Genomic DNA, 22,411 nt, shown 5'->3' on the forward strand with positions numbered 1-22,411 from the left:
CTGTCACCAGAAATGTAATTTTTAGCTGGTGACAGGTTCCAATAGCCTCTGCAATAATGAGTTCAAAAATGACTTTGTCGACATTCTGAAATGTTTCAGTACTTTATAAAAGTATATGAGACTTTACCAAAGGCGTTTTTGATTTCATCATTGCAGAGGCTATTGGAACCTTTCACCAGCAAAAAATGTCATTCCTGGTGATAGGTTCCATTTAAATAGGTTTCTACTTTATATAAAAGATATAACTTTGTTTGCAGTCTAGGCCCAATTTAATGATTCACATTAAAATAACTAAAAAAAATTGTGCTGAATGTGGATCATACATACACCATATACAATATTCAGATAAAATCTCTTTTTATGTATGTATACCTGTATATGTTCTAGCCGAGCATTTACTGTTTCTTTTTTTTTATTTTAGGATTGGTTAAAAGTCCATCATAATGAACATTTTGTGCCTTTAAAAATCTTGGGACCTGATTTAGAAACACCTTTACTTTCTCAACCGTAAGGATGGGTAGCACCACCATCCTCCCTCGTGGTGCCATAGCCATGGGCGTAGCACGTGCCATTCGTCGATTTAGCACAGAAATTCCTGACCCACTCCGTGAGGAAGAGGAATCAGAACTGACTCAGGGTATAAGGCCGACTGCCTACCGCAATGGAAAAGTACACACTCGGCCTGTCCGCCAACGTAGCCGCTTTGTACAGAAAGATGGCCATTGTAATGTAGAGTTTATCAATCTTAGTGAGAAGAGCCAACGTTACTTGACGGACCTTTTTACAACATGTGTGGACATTCGCTGGAGGTGGATGTTTCTAATTTTTTCCTTTACTTTTGTAGTTTCCTGGCTCATTTTTGGTTTCTCTTTCTGGCTTATTGCCTCAATGCATGGGGACTTGGCTCCACCACCTGAACCAGGTTCAGAAGAGACCCCACCCCCTCCATGCTTTTTACAAGTTACCAGCTTTATGGCAGCCTTCCTTTTTTCCTTAGAAACTCAAACTTCCATTGGCTATGGCTTTCGAAGTGTTACAGAGGAATGCCCGTTAGCAGTATTGACTGTGGTACTGCAGTGCATTGTGGGATGCATTATTGATGCCTTCATTATTGGAGCCATCATGGCAAAAATTGCTAAGCCTAAAAAGAGAAATGAGACTCTTGTGTTCACTGAAAATGCAGTTATTGCACTGAGAGATGGAAAATTGTGTCTCATGTGGAGAGTTGCAAATCTTCGGAAAAGCCATTTAGTAGAAGCACATGTACGAGCACAGCTACTACAGGTAAGCAGTATTGCCACAAATGGCTTCTTTTGACATCAATCAGCATTCTCACCACCTTCTCTCAGGTTAAAAATGGAAGATCTCCTAGGTTACTTGCTCCTCTCTCCGTTCCCCACCACTGGATCCGAATGTAATCCTTGTGTCACCTCTGTGTCCGTGGTACACTGCTAGTCCTACGTTGGGAATTACGAATAGATAGTGCAGATTGCCAAGCATTAAAAATGGCAAACATCTCGCCCGACCTAGGTTTTGCCTCTTCAGGCTTCTTCCGGGGCAAAAGAGGTAAAACCTCTCGGCCGGGCGAGGTGTTTTAATGCTTTTAATACACACGTTTTTACCATGTTCTTGTCAGTATACACTCAGTGTAAAATTGCCTACTTTGAGACACTGGTATTCTGTATATGAAGTGAGAATCCTAAAATCTATAGAAAAAAGGCCTGGCGGCTTTATGAAGCTGCCATGGAGGGCTAAGTCATAGAAGAAGAAGAAAGTAAGATTTAGAGCAAGTTCTGGTATTACCACTAAACTCACAATTTTGCAAGATCTTTCATGTGCTGTGACTCTCTGTTATTTCTCCTATGAAAATAAGACTTTTACTTAACCCCCTAACGACTTGCCTCTTTTTGGTTATTTTGGTTCAGTTTTTTGCTCTCCACTTTCAAAAATCTATAAATTCTTTATTTTTACGCGTAAAGAGCTCTGTGATGGCTTATTTTCTGCGTAACAAATTACACTTCATAGTGATGGTATTTAATATTCCATGCTGTGTACTGGGAAGTGGGGAAAAAAATTACAAATGCAGTGAAATTGGTGAAGAAATACATTTACACCTGTTTCTTGTAGGCTTGGATTTTACGGCCTTCATTGTGCCTAAATGTCTTCTAAAATTATTGGATCGGTATGATCAACGATACCAAATTTATATAGGTTTTATAATGTTTTCATACATTTACAAAAATTAACGCCTCCTGGTGCTAATAACTTTTTCATACTTCAGTGTACGGAGCTGTGGGTGTGATCACTTTTTATAGAATTTTTTATCTTTTGGAAAATGGCAAAAAAGAGGTATTTTTAACTTTGGCACTATTTTCAGTAACAGGGTTAAACTCTGGAAATAACTGTTATTATATATATGGGAATTTTGCACATCATTCATTACAATGTGCAAATTGCGTATTGTAATGAATTGGTTAAAACATGGCAACGAGCTTTGCTGGCGCCATTTAACTTGTTAACACCCATGACCACTGGTGTTACCGGAGGGTGTTTGCTGCAATATGCAGTAAACACCCACCTGGTACAGAGAGGGCTCACAGGCTTTCCTCCCGCTCCTGGCGTGTGCCATACTGTTACACAGTACAGAGCATTACATGGACTGACAGACAGGCATGTCGGGAGTGATGTCAGATCTGTATTGTTCTGTGACTATTGCCGCACAGTGCTTTATCCAGTGTGATAATACTCTGCAGAACCCCTTTGTAGACATAGAGGCTCATTTACTTAGCCGTCTGCTGGAGTTTACCAGCCCAATATCCTGCACGTGTTGCTTCCCCACTCAGGTCCGACAGAGTTTATCATCTTTTTTGTGGTACATCTAAGGCCCCTTCCACACTTGCGTTGCAGAGTTTGATCACGTCAGAGTTCGATCAGTGAAAAACGCACATTTTGCATCAGAGTGCAATCAGTTTTCAGTCAGTTTGTTCAGTGTCTCAGTTTTTCACGCGCGTCTCCAATGCAATTTCGATGCAATTTCAATGTGTTTTTCACGCGCAGAAAATGCACGTGAAATGGACTCAGGACCAAGCTCTATCTTTTCTATGGCAATGGATGCGTGAAAAACGCATTGCACTTGCATTGCACTTGCAAGTGTCTCAGAGTGCAATGCGTTTTTGATGCATCTCCATAGACTTGTATGGTGCGTTTTTCACGCGCGTGACTTGCAAAAGTAGAGCATGTCGAGATTTAAATGAGCATTAAAAAAAACGCGCGTGTGTGCGTGAAAAATAATGCAAGTCTGAAAAGACCCATTGATTACAATGGGTCAGAGTGTAATGCAAGTTCTGCGCGTTAAAAGTATGCACAGAAAACGTGCTTAAAAAACGCAAGTGTGAAAGGGGCCTAATTGCTTGTGCTTGCAACACAATTTGAATGTTAAATCTCGCACTCAATTCGAATCAGTTGGATCGTCCGATGGCAAGCCCCCAATTTGTGTCGCAGCGCCAAAAAAACAATCACGTGCGCCAAAATCCGAGCGCTGAAAAAGGTGCACAGTCCGACGAAAGTACGCTCTGTGACCCTTAGTAAATGAGCCCCATAGTCTTTGACTGTTATATAGTCATGGTTTGCTGCTGTGCACATCTTTTTTTTAAGCATCCTTTAGATTTTGTTCTTAGGTCTGATACATTTTAACAAGTTAGTGGATTTATAGCCACCTGTTCCCTACCTAGGGATCGTAGTACCGGTACGTCATAGGTGTTGTTCCAACTACGCTTTTTCTGTTTGTATGGAGCATATATTGGTGCTGTATTTCTGTGGATCTGTGCTCTTTCCCAGTGATCAGGTTTCCCCCCCATAAACTTACCCCAATGGAGAGGCTAGTTCGGAGATACACTACAGCACAAGGTGCACTGCAGCTAGTCAGCAAGTATCTGTGACCTCATAGCTACTTTCTGCTTCTAAGGCTGTGTTAACCCCTTAACTCCGCAGCCCTTTTTCGTTTTTGCGTTTTCATTTTTCACTCCCCACCTTCAAAAATCTGTAACTTTTTTATTTTTCCATGCACAGAGCTGAGTGACGGCTTATTTTCTGCGTAACAAATTACACTTCAAAATGTTGGTATTTAATATTCCATGCCATGTACTGTGAAGCGGGACAAAAATCCAAATGCAGTGAAATTGGTAAAAAACCGCTTTTGTGCCGTATTCTTGTGGGCTTGGATTTTACGGATTTCACTGTATGGCCCAAATGACATGTCTACTTTATTCTTTGGGTTGGTACGATTACGGGGATAACAAATTTATTAGGTTTTTTTATTATATTTTTTTTTTAAACTTTTTTACATTTTTATTTTTACTATATTTCAGACTCCCAAGGGTACATTAACCCTAGGTTGTCTGTAAGATCCTACCATATACTGTATTTTACTCCTCATACATTACAATGTTCTGATAGCACATTGTAATGAATGAGTTAAAACGAAGTATCCTCGGGTCTTCGTGAGACCCGAGGCTACCATGGCGACGGATCGCTGCTCCCCGATGATGTCACGTGGAGCGACGATCCTCAGAAAGATGGAGGCGCCATCTCTTTGAAGCCGCCGGCAGCTTTGTTGGCGGCGATCAGCCCAAAAACACCCACGATCGGTGCTGGCACCGATCGCGGGTGTTACCGGTAAGCCTTTGCTGCAATATGCAGCAAAGACTTACCGGATATGGAGAGGGCTCGGCCCGTGCACCGGGACCCGGCATGTGACGTAATACTACGTCACATGTCGGTAAGGGGTTAAAGGGGTATTCCCAAGACAAGTTTCTTAACCCCTACGGTACTATTTTGGCCTTTAGGATGCGGCCCCATTTTTTCAAATCTGCCCTGTGTCACTATAAGTGCTTATAGCTTTGGAACGCTATAAGATATCCAGAGGATTTTTAGATTGTTTTCTCGTGACACATGGTATTTAGCTTTTTAGTTTAAAAATTTGGATGAAATCTTTTGTGTTTAGATATGAAAAAAACTAAATTAGCCAAAAATTTTGAAAAATTCTTTATTTTCAAAGTTCTAAATTCTCTTCTTTTGATGCAGTAAACCACCGGAAGGGGTCTGACTGCTCAGGACATCGGGCAGCCCCGGGGCACTCGGCAGTCCCGGGGGACTTGGCAGACCTTGGGGCTGCCCAGAAGAGGATCGGATCCCCCGGTAAGCGGCACAGGGGATCCAATCCATAGGGGGAAGACCCTTACACACCGTGTTCATGCTTGATCGCGGCATGTAAGGGGTTAACACTCACCATTGGCTTCAATCGTGGGTGTTACAGCGCGGTGTCAGCTGTAATAGTCAGGTGACAGCCGCTGCTTCTGGTGCCAGCTCCGTTCGTGAGATGGTGCCAGACGTGGGATGTAATAGAACATCCCGGCGCGGGAAGTATATACCCGCAGGGACATACTATAATGTCCTGGTGTGTGCAGGGTTTAAATTTACTCAGGATAATAAAATAACACATTCTCTCAGTGTAACAACTTAGTGTTATTAACAAAAATACTGCATTTCACAAGTATAAGTTCAACCAGTCTCTATCAGTCCTAGTGTACACAATTTCAATTGCCCCAGGTTTCTGACCCTGGATCTTCTGACTTTAGGGTCAGCAGACATCTTGTCTGACTCTGTGGAGCTGAGATTCTCTATGCTCCCTGCCTCTAGCCTTGCATTCCAGGAGGAGCTTCCTGCCGGCAACCAACACATCACAGCCTGAGGAGACCTACAAGCTACAGGCAGATAAGTTCTTTATCCAGGGGAGGAAGGCACATCAGATCTGACAGTGTGTATGTAATTGTAGCAGTGTTGAAAATGTTATATACATCTTGTGAATCTCATCATCTCTGTTTCTATGTTACAGATTTTAGTACAATATTCAGAAGGTAAATGAAAGTGTATATAAAACTTGTACCATGACAATCTAACCACATTTTCAGCATACTGTATCCCACAGCACTACAGTCATGGCCATAAGTTTTGAGAATGACACAAATATTCTATTTTCACATGATCTGTTGCCCTCTGGTTTTTATGTGTGTTTGTCATATGATGTTTTTATCACATACAGAAATACAAGTGCAATCATATTATGAGTAACATAAGCTTTTATTGACAGGTAGAATGAGTTAATACAGCAAGTCAATATTTGCAGTGTTGACCCTTCTTACTCAGGACCTCTGCAATTCTCCCTGGCATGCTCTCAATCAACTTCTGGACCAAATCCTGACTGATAGCAGTCCATTTTTGCTTGCATTTTGTCACAATTTGTTGGTTTTTGTTTATCCGCCCGTCTCTTCATGATTGACCACAAGTTCTCAATGGGATTAAGATCTGTGGAGTTTCCAGGCCATGGATCCAAAATCTCTATGTTTTGTTCCCTGAGCCATTTAGTTATCACCTTTGCTTTATGGCAAGGTGCTCCATCATGCTGGAAAAGGCATTGTTGATCACCAAACTGCTCTTGGACGGTTGGGAGAAGCTGCTCTTGGAGGACATTCTGGTTCCATTCTTTATTCATGGATGTGTTTTTAGGCAAGACTGTGAGAGAGCCGATTACCTTGGCTGAAAAGCAACCCCACACATGAATGGTTGGAGGATGCTTTACATGAGACAAGACTGGTGGTATCGCTCACCTTGTCTTCTCCAAACAAGCTGTTTTCCAGATGTTCCAAACAATCGGAAAGGGGATTCATCAGAGAAAATGACTTTACCCAAGTCCTCAGCAGTCCACTCCCTGTATCTTTTGTAGGATATCAGTCTGTCCCTGATGTTTTTTTCTGGAGAGAAGTGGCTTCTTTGCTGCCCACCTTGACACCAGGCCTTGCTCCAAGATTCTCCGCCTCACAGTGCATACAGATGCACTTACACCTGCCTTCTGCCATTCCTGAGCAAGCTCTGCACTGCTGGTAGCCCGATCCCGAAGCTGAAACACTTTTAAGAGACAGTCCTGGCGCTTGCTGGTCCTTCTTGGGCGCCCTGGAGCCTTTTTGGCAACAATGGAACCTCTCTCCTTGAATTCCTTGATGATGCGATATATTGTTGACTGAGCTGCGATACTCTTCCCTGTTGGGCCCAGTTTTGTGCAGTGCAATAATGACTGCACGTGTTTCTTTAGAGATAACTATGGTAAACAGAAGAGAAACAATGATGCCAAGCACCAGCCTCCTTTTAAAGTGTCCAGTGGTGTGATTCTTACTTAATCAGGACAGATTGATCTCCAGCCCTGTCCTCATCAACACCCACACCTGTTTTAATGGAACAATCACTGAAACTATGTTAGATGCTCCTTTTAAGGCAGGCCTGCAATGAAGTTGAAATGTGTTTTGAGGGAAAAAGTTCATTTTCTAGGCAAATAGTGACTTTGGAATTAATTGCTATTATGCAAATTGCCATTCTAAAACCTGATGCAGTAGACTTTTTTTTAAAATTAACATTTCTCAAAACTTTTGGCCATGACTGCACAGGGATCATAATGTGTTTGTTTAGAGCTTTGATGATGAGGTGACACTCACCAGTAGTGAGGGGGCAGGAGGGGAACCCAACTGGACCAATAATGTGGACAAAGCGAGCTAGACACTTTCACCTCTGTTAGGGTCTGTTAATGGAAATCAGCTGCCATTTTAAATGATCATTTTTTATTAAAGGGGAGAATATGAACGCCTAAAACAAAAACTCATAATGCTATAAAAAATGAATACAACAAAACTCAATATGATAAATCACACAATTTTTGATTTTATGATATACAAAATTGTATGGGCTTTCTAAAGTAGGTGGAGTTATTTATAAGATGGCCACCACAGGATACTACAACTCCCATGAGCTCTCATCACTCAGTAACAGCTACTTCCTCTCATGTTCTGCTCTGAGTAATGATCTAACAGACTGTCCTGTCATCATAATAATGATGTGTGTGTAACTGCCATCCCTGCACTTTGCCCCACTGAGATGATGTCTCACCACAACACTGGACATACTGGATCTATCACATACTTTACTGGTATACCATGCACAAGTGATAAGGGAGAGATTATAATCTCCTCTTCTGTGCTCCTCTGTTGTGTGTTACAAATTAGTGAAGCAAGTGTGCACGTCGAAAGGAATGACTCAGGCAACTGTTGATTCAAGTCTTGCTCATGCTACAACCCTGGGTAAATCAGCACTCTGCAAGTTTATTTGGTTTACCAGTCTATATAGAAAAGTAGAAAAAAGTAGAAAAGGAGGAGTGTACAAAGCATAACATATCAGTGTAGTCTCTTGATTGGAGAGTTTCCTGCTGATTAACGCTCACGTCACCAAAGGGTTGTACATGGAATTCCTGAAATTCTTCAGCCTAGAGGTTTTAGGATGCTGGCGCCATCTTAAGTTAATTTTCTATTACAGTACTTTTTAGGAAAATAAGACAAGTAGAAATGACAGGATTTCTATGACCTGCCATGTTCTGACCCATGAATCAGCATGACCTGCTATGTTCTGATTGCCTCCATGTACATAATCACCCAGTCTCATCCATGTAAAAACCATCTCTCCTGTACAACATACACTCTCATGTAAAAATAACACACTCTCCTCCCTTTAAAGGTTCTGTCTGGCATGTCTGCTTTCTTCCACAAACAGCACCACACCTGCATACAGTTTGTGTCGAAAACTCAAGGTAGCTGAGCTGCAATACCATGTATTACCTGTTTATGTAAGGAAGCAGACATGTTTTTCAACTCCTTCATGTCCACCAACAAGCAAAGTTAAAATGAAATCACCTGCCCAACAATGTTAAATATAAGGCATTCCCTGAATCCTTCCAACATAGTTCCATATAAATAGATCCTCCTTTCCCACCTTTCCAGGCTTGTAACATGTAGTGTAAATGCATCCCTCTAGCTTGATAACTGCATGTAACCATATCCCTCCAGCCCCTAACATGCAGCCATTAACATTTAAATACAACCCTATGGTTCCTTAAGTTCCAATAAATGATATCACTATTGCCCATCCCCCCTGCCTATCCAGTACTTCCTGTCTCACATCCCTTCACTTTTACCCGCCATGAACTGACCCCTCAGCAAAGGTATCCGAGGCTTCTATGCTATTTGATGATGGCTGTGTCCCCTAATCATAATAGGCCATGTCGCCTATTGATATGTGATATGAAACCCACTGCAAGCAACTAACTGCAGCTAAACATAGTGAAGATCACATGACCTCCCAAGGCAGGTGCAGGAACTGTAATGTGGACATGTGGCCAGCAGCCATCTTCCATACTGTGTCTGGTCCACTAGTAGAAAATCAATGGACCAGTAGCATTTACATTTTTCATTGTAACAACTATTTACATATTAGCATATATTTTAATGACCCATTTGAATATTAATAATGCTTATTCCTGGAATACGACCCCTTTAAGTTGTATAGGTAGATGACAGCTCCTATCCGTTTTTTCTCCTCAAATTAGAACAACTGATAGGAAAACTGATGCAAGTAAAACTTTATTTTAGGATAAAAAAACAAGATGTGAACTGACATATGTGCACAGACCGCAAGAAAGCTTAATTTATTATAACTAGCGATGGTGGAAATTCCAGTTTGAGGTTTCGTCCAAATTGTGCGACAAAATGCAAGCCGAACTTTGACCTGAACGAGTATCCTATTTCTGTCAAATGACCCTGATTTTAACACCATTAAATGGCTGTAATAAGGCTAGTATGGGATTAGAGGGCTAAAACATGTTGGCAATAACAGTGCCCTGACGGAAATGTATTATAGAAATTTCTAACACACGCGCCAGATACATCAAGAAGTTTAGGCCTCTTGATGTATCCAGCAGGTGCTGCGGCTTCCAGCCAAAACTAGTTTTGCGTAAAAACCTGGTTGCTGGTTCTTCAAAAGAACGCAAGCACGGTGAGGGAACTTTCCATGCCTGCCCACACCACTGGCCACCGCACTCCACCATGTGTGGAGGTGATATAGTCGTTATTGTAACCACAAATTGAGGACAGATGAAGATAAAGAATTGCAGAGAGTACCTAGAGTTCCATTGAATTGTCTTTAACCGGCTCCACCTCTTTTGTGCAAAGCCCTCCATCTCATCCCTGTTCAAAACAGCAAGAAGGTCATGGAGCAGTCACTAATGCTCTAAAATTACTTCCTAGCTTGGATGCCGTGGGCCTCCCACCTGGCCATTCCCAGTTACAGACATAGGCCCATATTTGCTAAAAACCGTACAGTGTATTATACAGGGTGCGCCAGATTCAGGATTTCTAGAACATGTTATTTATGAACCTGGCACTGCACTGCACTGCTCTGCACTGCTGCGAAAGAGTACACCAACTTTTTTTTGGTGCATCTTTAACATAGGGCGCGCAACACAATTCTGTTGGACTTTGCATGATAAATGTGGCGCACGGTCTGACAAATGTGGTGCAGACACTTCTTAAATACTTGTGCAAGCAGTTTGCACTGAAAAGAATGTGCAGTGTACGTCAGAAAACTGGCGCAAGGACCTTAGTAAATGTGGGCCACAGATTTCACAGATGCCCAACAACTTGTCTTGGAGGATGAGGGAAAGGAAACATTACAGGACATCTGCCATAGTGATGATGAAACATTGCTTTATGCAACGGAGAGAAGAAGGGTAGCGGTGAAGGCTTTGTGATCTGAGGGGTGATGATGGTGTCTAGGATGCACCACCTCTCCCTAAAGCAAGCAACAATCATACATGTGTATGACCACGTCCCAGCAAAAAAACATGAGCTGCAGTCTATTACACCAAGAAATATAACATGAAAGCACATGTGGCTCACTCTGCTGATGTAGTTGCAAATTTTTGGACTTTGATAAAGATACCATCCCAGGCAACTTTAAAAATGTTATGGAAGAGGCTGACCCACAACATGTTATTCCCAGCTATCACTACTTTTTTAGGCAGGTCAAGAACCAACAGGTTGAGAAGTAACTCCCTGGATCAACTAAAACTTTTTGAAAATGAAAATTGAAAAACATAGTATCCACAAGCCAGACTGAGTGGTGCCAGACTGTCAAAGCTCATTCTAAGGTGAATGTGACTCATATGGTAGATGAGTATCTGATGACATGTCTCCTAGTAATTGATGTCCTTCCCATTCAATTTCTAGGTTGGTACACTGGACACATGGCCAAAGCTTGCCCTCTATGACTTAGAGGTCATGGTCGACCCCGCAGCAAGTGCCTTACATTTATTAAGATGGATCTCACGGGACTTGGATGTGCCAGCCCCTGATTGAATCATTAAACTGTTGGCTATCTCATCCTCTACCTCTTATACCTAGACATCCACATCTACCTCCAACTCCTCCTACACCTGGACCTCTAACGCTTATAATTATTTTATTTTTTTGTTTTTAATTTTTCTTATTTCTTTATTTTTTTTCATATAAATTATTATTTTAATTACTTTACCGTACCCATTTTTTACAGGGCTGTTTTGGAGTAATGAGTGGACCAAATATCTGTGTGGATACCCATTGAATCTCTTATGGCAATGAGGGGGAAGGCCATGTTTTTCACATTGCCTTTTTTATGTCAGTGAGAGGAAGGGCCTGTTTTTTCCCATTGCGTCTTATGGTATTGTTAGATAGGGCCTGTTTTTTCCATTATATCTTTTATGGCAGGGAGAGGAAAAGTCCGGCTTTTCCACTAGCCACCAGTGGCAATTAATGGATGGCCCCCTTGCTGGATCAGCGCTATAAAGATAAAATAATATCCTTGATTCCCGCACTGGATGTTATGATAGAAAAATGAGAGAATGCACCAGTAGTAAAGTTCCCATCTGAAATTGAGGGTTCAGTGGTGGTTACAGATGACTACAGTCCCTTACTGGAGATCACATTCATTACAGTTTCCCTGAAAATGTTGGTGTTTTAAGTCTTCACATGTTTTCTTTGAAGTATATTGAAAGTAGAAATGATGTAGGATGACCACTATTCAATGGCGAAATCTGTTTTACTAATCGGGGAGAAACATGCAAGCTGCGTCATTGATTTACTGAAATGCTCTTGCCCCGAACTCATCGCTCTAGCTCAGGGGTTGTTGCAGGCCCTGGAAAGCAAGAAGCAAGAGGAGCTTCTTAAAACCTTTGGATACTGAAATCGAAACATTAATGTTTGTCCTCATCAGCATCATATAAACCCTTCATAATGGAGTACCTGCGACATCAGAGAGGAATCAGTGTCTAATGCTTCTCCCTTTCTGTATTTTGAATGCATCTTGATTGTTATGCCGTATACTAACCATTAACAATCCATATGATAAACTTACTACAGAACTCGTTGAATATTATTGGTCACCGATTAATAATATTCTGGCACAAAAAATGCAATGCAATAAATGAATTCAAGAGTACATTCTTCATCGACAGACTTGGGTTTAGTTGCTATGCTAAAGGAAAGCTCTATGTGGCAGATATGGAGCTCTACAATTATAATAGACAAATCAGAATGCATAATCAAGGGCGGAGAAGATGTGGTTTGTGATATACAGGCAGTCCCCGGGTTACATACAAGATAGGTTCTGTAGGTTTGTTCTTAAGTTGAATTTTTATGTAAATCAGAACTGTATATTTTAGAATTGTAACCCCAGTCAAATTGTTTTGGGTCTCTGTGACAATTGGATTTTAAAACATATTTTTATTATTATGGTACAGTGAACCGCCTACAAAAAAAAAACTAGAAAACCATATATAAGAATGAATCATTTTCTTATCCCCACCAAAGAAGAGTTAATAAAATCTCATTAATTACCTATTGAACCCCCCTAAATGATGTACATGAAAAGTGGATGTCATCTCGGAAATAATAAGCCGCCGTTTGTCCACATTACATAAAATATAAAGATTTTATACCCTGTAATATGTGACAATGCAACTCTGCTCTGCATTGCGCTCCTTCCCTTCCATGCCCGGCTGTGTGCCTATAGAGCAGTTTATCAACATATATAAGGTATTGGCATATTTGGGAGAAATTGGGTATGAAACTTTGTGAAGTGTTTTGTCATTTAATCCATTTTGAATTTTACATTTTTGGGCCAAAATGAATGTATTGTCCAAAAATATTACAAATTGTAAATTCCACCTCCATTTTGCTTTTACCCTTGTAAAACACCTAAAGAGATAACAAACTTCTTAAAGTTGGTTTCTTATACATGGAGGGGTGTAGTTTCTATAATGGGGTAATTTATGTGGTTTTACTATTATTAGGCCTCTCAAAGTCTTTTGAAAACTGAGCAGGTGCCTGTAAATATAGGTTTAAAAACTGCACCCACAATTCTAAGCCCCAGAACAATCTAAAAAACTGAGATGATGCATAAAAAACCATGCCAACATAAAGCAGACATTCAGGAAATGTGAGTTATGAAGTTATTTGAGTTCTATGTCTATCTGCGGAAAAACAAAGAATGTAGAACTTTTAAAATTGAGGATTTTCTGCAAAAGTTTTGACAAATTTCAATTTTTTCCATAATTAAATGCAAAAGATATTATCCAAATATTTTCATGAATTTGAAGTACAATGTGTGACAAGAAAACAACTTCAAAATTACCTGAATATGTTAAAGCATGTAAAGGTTTGGTTACTTGTTCGGGGGACAAACACAAAAAGTTCACATGTAAATCGACACATGTGGTGTATCATAGTATCATAGTATATAAGGCTGGAAGGAGACGCAAGTCCATTAAGTCCAACCTTTAAGAATTAAATAAATGTTTTATCCCCATAACCCGTGATATTTTTTCTCTCCAGAAAGTCATCCAGGCCTCTCTTGAACATGTACATAGAGTCCGCCATAACAACCTCCTGCGGCAGAGAGTTCCACAGTCTCACTGCTCTTACAGTAAAGAACCTTTGTCTATGGTGATGGTAAAATCGCCTCTCCTCTAGGCGTAGAGGATGCCCCCTTGTCCTGGTCACAGTCTTCTGCCCATGTAGGTTTTTCTACATTGGGAAGACTATACACAGATTATACGTCAGCTTTAGAGAGCATCAGAGATCCATTACTACTAGCAACGGATGCCCACGATTAATTGAACATGTGAGAGCATGTCATGAAGGTAATCCCGATGTTTTGACTAGAAAGCAAATATATCATTACATTTGATGCCATAGCAGCGCTAGGCATGAATGATAGGAACGATCTTAGTGTCTTCCAGTGAGGCCTTAGTTATTTTTGTCTCTTCCTACCCTCTCATGTGGTGCCACTACAGTTTATATGTAACATAAAAAGAATACATGTATATGTTGATATCTAATAGTATGCTCATGAAAATATTTGTATCATGTCCCTTGGTATAGCTAAGATCTTATACACTCTGCATTTGTTTTTAACTTATAAAACACTGTTTTTAAAGCACTGGTAACTTACATGGTTACCATAATTTTTTCTGTGTACACTGTTTCACTGACGACATTCGCCGGCTGCGACACGTATATTGTGCACGTATATTAAATGCAAAAGATATCATTTGAGATGGGCGAATCGATTCAAACAAAGTGGAAATCATTACGAATTTTACGGAAAATTCGCTTCGTCGCGAATCCGAAGTTTACGGTGATTTGTGGGAATTAAGCTTTTTTTTCCCTGCTTTTTTAGCTAAATGGCAACGAGCACAACGCGTTACATGGAGCAGAGAACTCTGGGAAGGAGAAAGGAACACTCTCGATGATATCTGCAGACCTGTAAGGCAATCAGCGTTCGGCAGGCTTATGTGATGTCACACAGCCCTATAAATACTGTCAGCTGACAGTACTGTCTAGCTGCTTTTACTGTACTGTGCTGTAGCGATTTCTGCTCCAATCCCAGGGTGTGCATTTTGGGGGATCTGTATACCCCAAATAGCAGTTTTTTTTGTTACTGAAGCCACGAGGAAGAAACCTGTTTCATATCCACACAGCTGCTGTAGTGATTTCTGCCCTTCTCCCACGGGTGGGCGTTTAGGGGGATCTGTATACCCCAAATATCAGTTCTTTTTTGTTACTGAAGCCACTAGGAAGAAATCTGTTTCATATCCACTGGGATTTCTGCTCCTCTCCCAGGGTTTCCATTGTGGGGTATCTGTATAACGCAAATTCCCATACTTTTTGTGTTGCTAAAGTTGAGAGCAAGAAATATGTGTCAAATCCACGTAGTTGATTAACCACTATGTCAGACAGAAAGGTGGCAGGTGGAGTAGGCAGAGGTCACAGCACAGTAAGGGCATGTCCAGCAGGGGTGACTCTGAGTCCAGAGCTGCCGTTGTCATCCAGCGCCAGTGTGTTGATCAACAACCCGAAGGTTGTTGATTGGTTGACTAGGTCACCCAATTCGTCAAATATAACATATAAAATCACCACCACGGCGGTGTGGCAGTTTTTTGTTAAGACACCAGAGGAGCCGACCGTGTGTATATGTAGAATCTGCAGGCAGAAAGTGAAGTGTGGCCAGGGAGCTAACGTTGGCACCACGGCCCTGCATAAACACATGCAGAGTCACCATCCAAAGGCTTGGGAGAAATGTGGAACAGATGTGGAGGTCTATCCTGCTGCCGCAGCAATAGCATCAACAACACCTATTGGCACACATGGCATTTCAGTCAAGGCTCCAGTACCTCTGCCGAAGGGAGCTGTTTGTCTTTGACATCATCTCCCGGTCCAGATGCTCCTGCTCTTCGCTACGCATGGTGGAAGCAGTCGTTGAAAGAGGCGATTACAAAGAGAACAGTGTATGCATCCAGCTATCCTAAGGTGCAGAAGCTGACCATGCTCTTGTCCCAGTTGCTGGTACTGCAGTCCCTCCCTTTCCAAGTTGTGGACTTTGCACCCATCAGAGAACTTATGGCTTGTGCCGAACCGAGGTAGAGAGTCCTAGGCCACAATTTTTTTTTCCAAAAAGGCAATGCCAGCCCTCCACAAATATGCAGAACAGAGGGTGGGCCAATCCTCGAGCATGTTTCTTCCAAGGTGCATGGGTCGGATGTGTGGAGCTGTAACTACATGTCCTTTACGGCCCACTGGGTGAATGTGCTTCCCGCCCAGACAAACCAACAACTTGAAAAAGAGACGTTGCTTTCTCCTCCACGTTGTCAAACTGCTGCTCCTGCGCCAGTGTCTGCCTCCACCACCACCTCAGCCTCCGCAAGTCTAAGTGCTGCTCCACCATACCACATGTGCAGGGCACAGTGGTGTCATGCAGTTCTACACCTGGTTTGCCTGGGCAAATGAAGTCACACAGGGGAGGAACTGCTCCACGTCAAGCAACAAGAAATCAATCTGTGGCTTTCTCCGTGACAACTGAAAATGGTGACAGACAATAGGGAGAACGTAGTGTCCACACTGCACCGAGGAGGAATGGGCCATGCGCCCTGCATGGCGCACGTGTTTAAACTGGTTGTCAACAGGTTCCTCAAGTCTTCAACCCATCTGGTAGACATTCTAACAATGGCCTGGAAACTGTGCATGCACTTCAGCCATTCTTACAAAACCAAGCATACCCTCCTCAAGTTGCAGCGTCAGAACAGCCTCCCCCAACATACTCTGATATGCAAAGTTTCCACCCATTGGAATTCCAGCCTCCATATGGTAGACTGCCTGTATGAACAGAGAAAAGCCAATAATGATTTTTTGATGATACAAGCGGACCGGTGTACACCCCTGTGCAACTTTGATGACAACCACTGGCAGCTCATGCGTGACACCTGCCATTTGCTCAGGCCCTTTTAAGAGGCCACGTTATTTGTCACTCGCCAGGACTGTGGGATGAATAACGTCATTCCACTGCTTCATGTCCTGGAACTCTGTTCAGGGCACTAGAGAAGTGGAGACTACATCTCATGGCCACATGAGTCTGGTGGGAGCTGGACTGGAGGAGGAGGAGGACATTGGAGCACAAGCAGAGTCTGGTGAATTTTCCACTCAGGTGACAAGAGAGGAGGAGCAGGATCATCCAGAAGAGGTAGAAGATGAGGCAGATGACCCAGAAGCACCGTGGCAGTATACAGTGGAGATGGAGGCCGGGAGTCCCTCAGAGTCACTTGCACAGATGGCCCGCAGCATGCTGCTTTGCCTATCTAGTGACAGCCAAATAGTCAACATCCATCATAGAGATCAGTTTTGGCTGTCCACCCTCTTGGACTTACGCTACAGGTCAAAAATGGGTGACTTTTTTCCAGCTGCCGAGAGGGAGGAACCCCTGGGGTACTATAGAGAACTACTGAAAAGACAGTTGCCCGCTGCCTGTGTTTGCCATTGCCCATCCTCTGTCAGGTCTGACTGAGGGATTCCTGGCATTGATTGCCCACGTACTACTGCCACGGCTGCTGTGGGGTGATGGGGGGTAGAAGCAGGAGCACCTCCATCAGCAGCAGCAGCTTAAGTTTGGAGTCCTTAAAGAGCAACTTCCTTCACCAGCCTAGTGAGGAGAGTAGCCGCTTCCAGCACTAGCAGGACATGGAGCAGACCCTGCACCAGCAGGTGGTGGTCTACTTGGACAGCACTTTACCACCCCAGGTAGAGGATCCCCTGGACTATTGGGCATCAAACTTGATGTGTGGCCGCTACTTGTGGAGTTTGCAGTAGAGAAGCTGTGCTGCCCGGCCAGTAGTGTGGCATCAGAGCGGGTGTTCAGTGCGGCAGGGGCCATCGTTACCCCAAGGAGAACCCACTTGTCCACCAATAATGTGGAGAGACTGACCTTTGTCAAGATGAATCAGGCTTGAATCGGCCCAGATTTCAACTCACCAATGCCTTATGCATCAGATTCGATCAGCCATGATGCCTCCCCCAACGTTGAGAAATGAGTCTGGATTCTAACTACCTGCCTCAGCCAATATTCTGATGCTGCCACCGGCCTGATGCCAGTTGCTCCATCTGCCTCTTGCCATCTTTACCAGGGACTGGAATTGTCCAACCCCTACACAATCTATCATTATGCCTACCAGGTTGCTGCCACCCCACTCAGTGGGCTCCTGCTGCTGCTGCCACTGCCACCTCCATGCTCTATCATTGTACCACTCTATGGCTTTTCATGTTGCTGCCACCTCCACACTGTCATTCTGCCACTCTGCAGCCTACTCGTTCTGCTGCCAACTGACCGCTGTCTCCCTGGAATACCCTGTGATTTCCATAATGCTGTTTTCACCCTCCACCGCTCTATGACGTTGCCACTATGTTTAGCTTTCCCCTTCATTTCATCTGTCAGAAGGAATGAAAAGCCTTAGGATTGATAGTCAAAAGCAGGTGTGGATACAAAACACAGAGGACATGCAAATATCCCATTTACTGGTCATCTCTGTTTTGGATCCATTCCTGCTTGTTTTTGGCTTTAGAAATACTGATGATGGATTATTGACCATATATATCATTGAAATCGGACACGGATGGATGAAATGAAGGGGCAAAATGATCAGAGACATCAATGCAGAATTACTGACGACATCCTCTGCACTCTTTTAGGGGGTTTCTACATGTGCAGAAATCAATTATGGGTGGTGCACAATTCGCCCACATGGAGCTACTCACAGTACAAGACTGGTCCACAACATCTTATGCTGTTAAGTTTCCATCAAACAATGTACGGCACTAGATAGGCAGATCCTTCTGATAAAAGCATGTCCCTGTTCAGACCGATACCACCACGTTATTCACCAAACTTCCTCTATCATCCTTATAGAAAAATGTTGCTGGAAGGAATAAATAGGCACATGGTGTAGTATATTCAAAAAAGTTTACAATTTATTGTAATCATCATACTCACAAAAATACTTTAAAAATGCGCATATCTCAATCAATTGTGGGATGCCAGCTCACAGATTCGGGCGAATCTACATGTATCCGCATTTAACAGAACAGGTTCTGTCGTAATCCATGGAATCATCTGATGTCAGTGTAAAAAGAGTGCACTCTTTGATATTGTAGTGGGATTTTGGTCCTCAGCTCAGTGCTTTCTAGTTGGCACAGACGTTACCTTGTCAGGCTGCATTCCCGCTTCGCTTATTTGGTGAAGTTGGCCTCTGTAAGTGCACATGGAAGTGAAGAGTGAAGCAATTCTAAGAGTGGCGTCTGTCTTATGCAAGTCATACTAAAACACAGCATTGTTTGAAGACCAAACCTTGCTCCCTATGCATATTTAAGCATGGCACAACGTTCTACGACACCCTACAGGCTCTCTGCAGCCAGGAAATACCTGTTTAATGTGATTCATCATGATTCGATTCGGGTCAAATCGAGTTGCTTCCACCCCCAGGGATAACACATAGAAGAACATTACCACAGTGTCTGTACCAAAATAAGTGTCCCTGGTTGATTATGATGGATTTTGATGGTATATTACAGTATTAGAGATCAGTGAAGTTTTTGTGGATCAGATCATTTTATGGTGTATTCCAGTGATGGCGAACCTATGACACGCGTGTCAGTGCTGACACGCGTAGCCATTTTCAGTGACACGCGGCCGTCCGAGAGTTAAGTTTCATCCTCAGGTGCAGTAGCCGGGAGGCTGAGAGATTGTCAGCACTGAGCTCCCAGCTCAGCTCCCAGTTCAAATGCGATTTGCACATTATAATAAATAGATGATGTGGAAAATCCCCATATACTGCCATACTGTAGTATGGCAGTACATGGTAGGATCAATCAGACAACCTAGGGTTAAAGTACCCTAGAAGTTAAATAATTATGCATATTTGTTATTTAAACATAAATATCACAAAATTATGTTTTTTTTATCAAGGTGACACACCACCCGAGTTATGCTCGTTTTTTTGGCGAATTTTGACACACCAAGCTCAAAAGGTTGCCCATCACTGGTGTATTCCAATAATAAGCAATGAACAGTTTGAGTTATCATAAAGAAATGTTATTTATGCTTTGACTGTAAAAAGATTCTATTTATAGCAGTGATGAGGGAAGAGTTTTTCGACTCTTCAAGTTCATTTTAGCAGAAACAACGGAAAAAAATGTGTGGGGGATACGGAGTTACAAGATTCAATTTTTTTCTGCCTAATCATAATCCCGAGATTAATCCGATTTTGAGTTTAGGTTGTATTTTAGGGGGATACCCTAAAAAAGCACCTAAGAAGAAAACAGAACAATGGCCATCCCAACCTTATTCTTCATCTTCTGTCTCATACCCACACAACTCTTTTTTTCCGACTGGACAGGCTCCACAGACACAGACCTGGGCTATGCAAACATTGAATCCAAATATGACAGGGTTACATTCTGTGAATTATCCGGGTGTAAATCAGTTCAACCCCACGCCAAGAGATTCCAACATGTGTGGGAATACACAACCCCCGGTGTCAAAGGACACAGCGGGAGTGCCAAGTGTGAATACAGCAGCACACAATGTAATCGGACCGAATCAAGGGACTGCAATAAACCCCTCCACAAATACGATATCCAAGACCTCTTTTTTAGGGACACCAATCCCCAATATGCAACTACGAGATCGGGAAAAATGGGGGTTCAACGGGAAATGAATTCTCACCAAGAAGTCGATATTAGAACATTAAATGAACTAGACAAACTAGTGATTAATATTTCCTCCTATACCCTAGATGAGGATGAGCTGAGACTCCTACGAAAAGGATTATCCTTTACACCAACACCATCTTTTGATGCCTTTAATTGGATCAAGGATATAAACCTGTTTGCACGGAAATTGGCGTTGCACAAGCAACATTTGAAATGGGATGATGACACCCATGAGAGATGTAGAGATGAAAGAACATTACAGATCCTCCTTGATCTAGAAGAGGAGAATATAAACCGCCCAACAGGCATTAATCCACCTCTGACACCCTTGAAACCTAGGTCCAGAAATACACCACCTTTCTCACAATTTCCAATAATAGAGACATTTGTACAACTAGTCACTAAGGACATCAAGCGAATGAAGACTTCCAAAAACATAACTAATTCTAACCTTAGTAAACATGAACAACAGGCTCTCCAAAGACTAAAAGATAATGACCAAATAATCCTGAAACCATCAGATAAAGGTGGAAACACCGTAGTAATGGACCGTCAACAGTATGTAGATATGGTGAAAAAAATCTTGGAGGATAAAGATACATATGAGGTATTAACACAGGATCCGACCAAACAATATCTCAACGACCTAAGAGAGATTTTGGATGATGGTTATAGAAAAAATCTTATCACCCTGGACGAATACAAGTATATCTTTAACAGTAAACCCACCATATCAACTATGTATGCCCTCCCAAAGATACATAAACAGACCTCTCCGATACCAGGTCGCCCTATAGTATCTGGCACGAATAATCTGACACAGGGCATTAGTGAATACGTGAATAACATCTTACATCCTTTCGTATCTACACTACCATCATATCTAAAAGATACGAAAGATGTGATAAATAAGATACAAGATATAAGGGTACCTCCAGGGACGTTCTTAGCCAGCCTGGATGTAGAAGGCCTCTACTCGAACATTATACACCATCTAGGCATTACTGCAGTAAAAAGTTTTTTGGACACAAAAGGGACACAATTTTCTGACCATAACTACTTCACGTTAACACTTCTTGATTTCTTACTTTCACACAATTACTTTTTGTTTGGCGGTACCTTTTACCATCAGGTGAAAGGTACCGCCATGGGCACTATTTGTACTGGGGAGGCAGGGGCTGCTGGCTATATACTGGGTGGCAGGGACTGATGGCTATATACTAGGGGCAGGAGCTGCAGGCTATATACTGGATGGGCAGGAGCTACAGGCTATATACTGGGGGGGGGGGCAGGGAAAGCAAGCTATATATCAGGGGGCAGAAGCTGATAACTATATACTAGGGGAAGGAGAAGCAGGCTATATACATGGGGGGAGGGGCTTCTGGCTATATACTGGAGGCAGAGTCTGATGGCTATATACTAGGGCCAGAGGCTGCAGGTTATATAATGGGTGGGCAGGGACTGCAGGCTATATACTGGAGGGGGCAGGGAAAGCAGGCTATATACTGGTGGGGCAGGGTCTGATGGCTATACACTAGGGGCAGGGGCTACAGGCTATATACTGGGGGGACAGGGGCTGCAGGCTATATACTGGGGGGCAGAGAAAGCAGGCTATATACTGTGGGACAGGGGTTACTGGACATATATTTGGGGAAAGGTGCTTCTGACTATATACTGGGGCATGAGCTGCCAGGCTATATACTGGGGAGGCTGTGACCAATGTATTTCCCACCTTGTCTTATACTTGAGTCAATAGTTTTTCACAGTTTTTTGTTTTAAAATTAGGGGCCTCGGCAATATACGGTAATATGTAAGTTGCCTAAAGTTGCAGGTCCAATAAGTCAAGCCTTTGTATTCAGTGCGTTCAGTTAATGTTTTTTTCCCAAACTAAATAATCATATATTTGATAA

At 42.5% G+C, this 22,411-nt stretch overlaps 1 protein-coding gene across 3 annotated transcripts in view; it reads left to right on the forward strand.

The window, feature by feature from the left end:
- The window catches only part of KCNJ14 (potassium inwardly rectifying channel subfamily J member 14), a 43,614-nt gene that overhangs the window by 14,133 nt on the left and 7,070 nt on the right, over positions 1 to 22,411 (forward strand). For all 3 annotated transcript variants that reach the window (XM_072110426.1, XM_072110425.1, XM_072110427.1), the window contains one exon: positions 422 to 1,284. In XM_072110426.1, the coding sequence (XP_071966527.1) occupies positions 514 to 1,284 (771 nt within the window). In that variant the 5' untranslated portion in view covers positions 422 to 513. The remainder of the gene's footprint in view (positions 1 to 421; positions 1,285 to 22,411) is intronic.

The sequence above is a fragment of the Engystomops pustulosus genome, chromosome 6, assembly GCF_040894005.1.
Source record: "Engystomops pustulosus chromosome 6, aEngPut4.maternal, whole genome shotgun sequence".
Taxonomy (NCBI): domain Eukaryota; kingdom Metazoa; phylum Chordata; class Amphibia; order Anura; family Leptodactylidae; genus Engystomops; species Engystomops pustulosus.